The 7621-nt window shown below is 36.3% G+C and overlaps 1 protein-coding gene across 1 annotated transcript in view; it reads left to right on the top strand.

The window, feature by feature from the left end:
• The first annotated feature begins 3732 nt into the window (after positions 1 to 3732).
• The window catches only part of LOC128661361 (uncharacterized), a 201328-nt gene continuing 197439 nt past the window's right edge, over positions 3733 to 7621 (top strand). The window contains 1 exon segment of the mRNA XM_053715625.1: positions 3733 to 5658. Within this exon segment, the coding sequence (XP_053571600.1) occupies positions 3777 to 5658 (1882 nt within the window). The 5' untranslated portion in view covers positions 3733 to 3776.

Here is a 7621-nt window from a genome sequence, read left to right as displayed (position 1 = left end):
CACCCTGACTGTTTATATATATATATATGCTAAAAAGGTTAGAAAAATAAACATTAAATAATACACTTAGTGAAAAAACAATATAAGGGTCAAATTATTAATATTGAAATACTCAGTACTGTATATCTTATGTGTCTAATAACATGTTAATATTATAAATCTGTTTTCAACTAAGTTCTGTTAAAATAACAATTTCCATCAATAAAAACATAATATAATGCTGTATCCTGAGATATTTTAGGACACAACACAAAATCTCTCACATTTAAATAAAGTTTGTTTCCTCCTTACTTATCCATATGATAATCACACCCTGAGGGGGAGGCAGGGACTCTGTATTCATGTGACACCAGAGGGGACAATAGACATCTATATGAGAACAAAAGTCCAGGTGTGACCCTCTCATTGTCTCCCAACTGACAAGTTGTACTCATGTGAGTCACACAGAAAAAGGTGACACTCCCACATTAGTATAAATATCTGTGTAACACTCAGTGATATCACAGGAGGAACCAGAGAGACTTCATACTTACAACTCTGCGGAACCTGTTGGCACTCTACAAATACCTGATAATAATAATAATACAGAGCTTCTCCTAAACGGTAATATGCAAATCCTGACATACATCTTTAGCCTCACACTGTTGTGTTTTATTTAATGATGAGAAAAGGGTTCTGTATTTTTTTATGCTAAATATAAACTATTTCACTTCATATAAGAAACTGAATCTATATATAAAATAACTCAACTGTACATATTTAATTTGTTTTCTATATTTTTTCATGTGTTAATTAAGGCTAATGTAATACATAATGATTTACAGCAGTTTGTAAAATGAATGTTTGTAGCCGAACCAAACCATATTTTGAAGTATGAGGAGGTTTGTCCAATAATACATTTGTGGGGTTGTTTCTGTTATCCAATGAGCAATAGATTTTTAAGTATCAGCAAGTTAGAATCCTGTATTTCCCTATAGGTTTATAATTAACTGTAAAGCCCAGATAAACCATTTTCATTTAATATTAGTGTGAAGCTGCTATTTGCTCCAGTAAAAAATATAACTCAGCTTATGGCCCTGTTGTATCAGTCTCATCACATATACTGATCTAATCATAAATATCTTGTGATCTGCATATTATTTTATTTCTAATAAGGTTATTTTATAATACATTTCTTATTTCTATTAGCTGCACCTGTTTATCATCAGAACGTTTATCCCACTGATTTGTGACTGATTCTTGTTGTTAGTAAAGACCTTAGTAAGTGTATTCTGCACCATCAGTTGCTGCTGTTTATGTCACATGATCACAGACTTAAAGGGACAGTGTCCTGTAAATGTGGTTTTCGCTTAAAAGAACAAGAAAACCCAAATGTTTTTCATTATTAGAACGTATAAATTTTCAACAACTTTCCAACTGACTTCTATTGTGATATTTGCTTCATTCTCTAGATATCCTTTACTGAAGCAGCAGCAATGCACTACTGGGAGCTAGCTGAGCACATAAGGTGAGCCAATGGCAAGAGGCTTGTAATGTGCCACTAATCAGCAGCTAGCGCACCATAGTGCATTATATGCTTTGTTACAAAGGTCCCCAAGTTAATAAAGCAGATTTGATAATAGAAGGAAATTGGAAAGTTGCTTAAATTTGAATCATAAAAGTGTAATTGTGACTTTGCTGTCCCTTTAATGCGTTTCTAATGACTTGTTTTACCGGTGTATAAAATAGTATAAAGTGTATGGGAAATGTCACCTTTAGGTTTAGTTTTTATGTAAAATAACTGTTTGCTGTCTGTAATTTATTTTCATTATTAAATTGTACACAGCCTTTTAAATGACCTGAGGCAGCGGCTCCTACTTAGCATATGCAGGAGTTCACATTATATAAAAATATGAGTCTGTTATTGGCTGATAGCTGTCACATGGTACAGGTGCAGAACTACATTTATCAGCAAACAATCTATTGCTCTTTGTAAATTCATAGTAAGTTTTATTGCATTGTATTTTTATTATGCATCTGTGGTTTTGTAATTCTATATTTTATGGTCCTTTTAAATGGACTGAATTTGCCAAAATAACATCTCATTATATTATCACTCTATGTAAACACAAATTCTTTCTTTTGTTAAATCTATTCAAGAAAACAATTGAACGGAACATTTTAGTGCCTATCTCTCCCACACACCCTTGTAGTGTAATTAAAGAAAACTTAGTATTGACCAAGAGAAGTTAAAGGACTGGGGGTGAAGCACATGACAAAATGTCTGACAGTGAGAATTAGTATGAAGTACAATAACAATACTGCAGTATCCAATTTAACTTATATTTAAACTACTGATTTTTAACATTTCTTTCAAGAGAAAATATTGTTTCATATAAATGCCAGAAAAAAAAGATTATAATATATTTGTAAAGTTGTGATATGGCCCCACCTAAATAGATTTCTATCATTATGTTGTATAGATCTGGGAAGATTTATATTTAAGGGGCAATTAAAATACACACAGAGCTAACTGTATTAAATGCTTGTGCTGAATCAATAGCACATATGTAATAATCTAATCAGCTGATCTGTATCACATGAATTGTTATGTGTGCCTTTATTTATACCATACGTACAGTTAATCAGAACCAATATATATTATTATCCCTTTAAACCATTTAATATACTTTTTACAGACACGACCAGAGCACTGAGAGATATCAGCTATTGATGTAACTGGAGTGAATAAGGGAACCTTCTTCCTGAGCACAGATATTGGAGCCTGTTATAAGCATGAACTCATATGTGTTAGGTGAGTAAAATAGATATTATGCTGACCTTACTTACTGGGAGAATAGAATAGATCACTCATTAAACAAATCTAAACTATTATATTTATATCTGTATCTTTAAGAACAATTGTATCAGTGACGTTATAAAGAAGGAGCAAACTCCATTGGGCTGAGGAAGAGGGTAGAAAATACTACTCCCTCCTCTGTCCGTTTAGACAGACCATGTAAAACAACTGCCTAACCTCACCCCCTGACCTGGTTCATTACTCAGAACACCGGTGACTCCACCTTCCCCTGCCCTGACCTTGCTCATGGAACACCCATAACTACACTTATACCTTCCTTGTTCTCATGTGTGAAACACCCACAACTCACCCAGTGTTCCCCACCCAGAACCACCACTGATTTGTGTGCTTAATTTTACAGTGAGTATTATTAAACTAATAAAGTTTTTGGCTGTTTATATAAAAAGAACAAGCACAGCCAAAAGCTAAAGATTATCAAAAGGTCACTGCTTCTTACCCTCTCAAAACATCTCACACATATCATTAGTCTGTGATGATTAAGACATCATATTCTCACCCCACTCGCTGAGCATGAGCCGGGCAGGACTGTATGTGCAGTTGCTTGTGCAATGATAAATGAGGATGGTGGATGCCACCTCTTGCCCAGAATACAGATGTACTTGTTCCCTGGCAGAGAACATTATCCACACGCACCTTGTTTAATGGGGCCCTATAACTTGTTTTCATCAGTAATTTAGTTTACTATGATGTAGTAATGTTTACATTCTATATCATCCTTTTTTAATTTGTGATTTATAGGTAAATACATTTAAAAATATATATATATATATATATATATATATATATATAAAATGTTTTTTATTGAGATGGATTATATTATAAAGAATAAACACCTTATTTTTCTTTATTCTATTTATTTTATGTAAATAAACACTTGAATAGTTCATATCCATCCTTCACTACAGGAAGCATCAGAATGATATCGCAAACTCCAAAAGTCTTAGACACCAATGACTATTCACAAAGATTGGGAATATCACAGCAGATATTTAAAGAAGATGGTGAATTGGCAGGAACTGGTCAGCAATCAATATGTACAGAGAGTAATTTAGTCATCAAACAAGAGGACAACATTTCTGATTTATCTAGTGAAATGATTATCCCAGAGGATAAACCACACACATTTACTGAGTTTTCAAAACATATTAAAGAAGGGAAAAGTCTACAGTCTAGCCAGATGATTCATACAAAGGAGAAACATTTCAAATCTACAGAATGTGAAAAAAGCTTTAGATGGAAGTCTCATCTACTAGAACACCACAAAATTCACACAGGTGAGAAACAACACACATGTACTGAGTGCGTCAAATGTTTTACACAAATGGATCATCTGAAAAGTCATGACAGGATTCACAAAGGAGAAAAACCCTTCACATGTACAGAGTGTGGAAAAATATTTACACAAATTATTAATCTGAAAACTCATGAAATGATTCACACACGAGAAAAGCCTTTCACATGTACAGAGTGTGGAAAAAGTTTTACACAAAAGAGTCATCTGAAAACTCATGAAAGGAGTCACACAGGAGAAAAACCCTTCACATGTACAGAGTGTGGAAAAAGATTTACACAAATTATTAATCTGAAAACTCATGAAATGATTCACACACGAGAAAAGCCTTTCACATGTACAGAGTGTGGAAAAAGTTTTACACAAAAGAGTCATCTGAAAACTCATGAAAGGAGTCACACAGGAGAAAAACCCTTCACATGTACAGAGTGTGGAAAAAGATTTACACGAATTATTAATCTGAAAACTCATGAAATGATTCACACACAAGAAAAACCTTTCACATGTACAGAGTGTGGAAAAAGTTTTACACAAAAGAGTGATCTGAAAAAGCATGAAAGGAGTCACACAGGGGAAAAGCTGTTTACATGTGCAGAGTGTGGAAAACGTTTTACAGAAAAGAGTAATCTGAAAACTCATGAAAGGATTCACACAGGAGAAAAGCCTTTCACATGTAAAGAATGCGGCAAATGTTTTACACTAATGGATCATCTGAAAACTCATGAAAGGAGTCACACAGGAGAAAAGCCTTTCACATGTACAGAGTGTGGAAAAAGTTTTACGGAAAATAGTAATCTGAAAACTCATGAAATGATTCACACAGGGGAAAAGCCTTTCACATGTACAGAGTGTGGAAAAAGCTTTACACAAAAGAGTACTCTGAAAACTCATGAAAGGAGCCACACAGGAGAAAAGCCCTTCGCATGTACAGAGTGTGGGAAAAGATTTACACAAATTATTAATCTGAAAACTCATTAAATGATTCACACACGAGAAAAACCTTTCACATGTACAGAGTGTGGAAAAAGTTTTAAACAAAAGAGTGATCTGAAAAAGCATGAAAGGAGTCACACAGGGGAAACGCTGTTCACATGTACAGAGTGTGGAAAACGTTTTACAGAAAAGAGTAATCTGAAAACTCATGAAAGGATTCACACAGGAGAAAAGCCTTTCACATGTACAGAGTGTGGAAAAAGCTTTACAAACAAGAGTAATCTGAAAAGTCATGAACGGTTTCACACAAGAGAAAAGCCTTTCACATGTACAGAGTGTGGAAAATGTTTTGCAGAAAAGAGTAGTCTGAAAACTCATGAAAGGATTCACACAGGAGAAAAACCTTTCCCATGTACAGAGTGTGGAAAAAGTTTTACACAAAAGAGTACTCTGAAATATCATGAACGGTTTCACACAAGAGAAAAGCCTTTCACGTGTACAGAGTGTGGAAAAAGTTTTACAGAAAAGAGTACTCTGAGAAAACATGAGAGAATTCACACAGGGGAAAAAAAAATGTTTGACACAAATGAGTAGTCTGAAAACTCATGAAACGATTCACAAGGGAAGAAACCTTTAACATGTTTAGAAAGTAGGGTTGCTACCTTTTGCACAGCCGATTCCCTGACACTTTACAAATGAGCATGGTTGAGGATGTAGTTAGGGGTGTGGCTTTACACTACCTTAAAGGAACATTCCAGCCAAAATTGGAATCCACGTGTATGCATTTCAGTTTTGAGTAGAAGCATTTTTGTAATATATCTGTATTAGAAAAAATGTTTCTAATAAGTTATAGTTGTTTCAAAAGTGTATTTAAGTATGCACCGTGCACCAGCATTTTAAACACAGCACTTGCTCAGAGAGCCTAAGGTGATTTTACCATCTGGTAATGACTCAATTTGTTCATTGCTGACATGATACTAGACCCACTGGTGCTATGAGCAGCTGCAGTATTTTAAATGCTGGTGCACTGAGAGTATCTAGCTATGCTACACATGCATGTGCAGAGAAAAATATTCTCACTAAAATAGTGATAACTTTTACTAGAAACATTTTTGCCAATACGTGTTTATTTCAAATATGTTTCTATCCAAAGATGTAATTCATCTGTGTATTTAAATTTTGACCGGAGTGTCCCTTTAATAAAATATATTTTACCATTTTTTGGTCTGTCATTAAAGGATTGAGTGTTATAATGTTTAATTTAATACACAGACAGCAAGGATAGATGAGAGAGAGATGATTGATGATTTTTATTTAGATTTTTTTGCTGATACATATTTTATTGTTCAGAATAAAGTGTATAAGTAATGCAGGTTCTAGTAAACAGACTAAGATCTACTGTGTAACTTAGAGGACAATTACTTCACTAGAGCTCCCTGGATGCTACACTGATCTGTGTAATTTAACTCTAAACAGCCACTGACCTCTCTGCCACATCAGTTTATTGAGGCTCCGTGTGTGACAGATAACTGCTGTTCCAAGGTGCCTGCACATGGATAAGTTTGGCTGCTGTTAGTCAGCTCAGATTACCCTAAATTCCTGACCTCACAGTTGCCTTTGCTCCCTGTACACTTTCTGCTTGATTTATGAGTAACGCACCCCTTCCTCCTGCATCTGCTTCACACACAAAGTGTGAACAGATTTCTGATGATCTGTGTGCAGCCTACACTGTCCGGGTGGCAACTCTATCTGAAACCCGGACACATAACTCAAAATGATTTGAAACCCAGACTTTGCAGGTGAAACCCGGACGGGTGGCAACCCTATTAGAAAGTGGAAAAAAGGTTTTTATTGAAATAAGGTATGGCAAAACACCAAATGTCATGGATACCAGACAGCCAAGGCTGCCCCCACCCCTACTGCCTGCCTGACTCCTTGTCACACCAGATTTGGCCCTTTCATGGCTAGCAGGATCTTGTTGTCTCTTGCTTTCTACTGCTTTGACATGCTGTTGCAAGCCGCAAGAGTTGAACCCATACCACCTCACTCCCTCCTATTCCTCAGCGGATTTGGGCTCCAGGGAGCAACCGCAATCTCCCAGACCTTTTGTTTAATTTATTTGGTGATGAGTACTTTGTCAGAGAAGAGCTCGTTTCTGATCTGAGAAACCCTCCTGGGCTGGCAGGGCTCCTGGAACTCCCGTTCAGCTACCGTGACAACGGATACTCGACTAACCCCTCTCAGGTTGGCTGGAACTCCTGGTCAGCCACAGAAAAGCAGGACACCTGCTGATTTTACCCCTGGTCGCTCCAGCGGCCCTTTGCCCCAGAATGCCACTCTTTTGGGGATTGGTAGCCCCTAGGGTGGACAAGAGGTGGAGGAATTACCGGAGGGGAGCTCCTTTGGGAACCGGGGGTTTTGGGCAACCATACCCCCATAACTTCAACAGACTGTATCTCCAGTCCCCAGTAATGAATCAAGCTGCTTTTTAGAATGTGGCATCTGGAGACTGAGAGCTTTAAAATGACACCATGGGA

The sequence above is a fragment of the Bombina bombina genome, chromosome 5 (genome assembly GCF_027579735.1).
Source record: "Bombina bombina isolate aBomBom1 chromosome 5, aBomBom1.pri, whole genome shotgun sequence".
NCBI classification, from domain to species: Eukaryota; Metazoa; Chordata; class Amphibia; order Anura; family Bombinatoridae; genus Bombina; species Bombina bombina.
The sequence above is the reverse complement of the archived record's forward strand: the minus strand, read 5'-3'. Positions and strand labels throughout refer to the sequence as shown.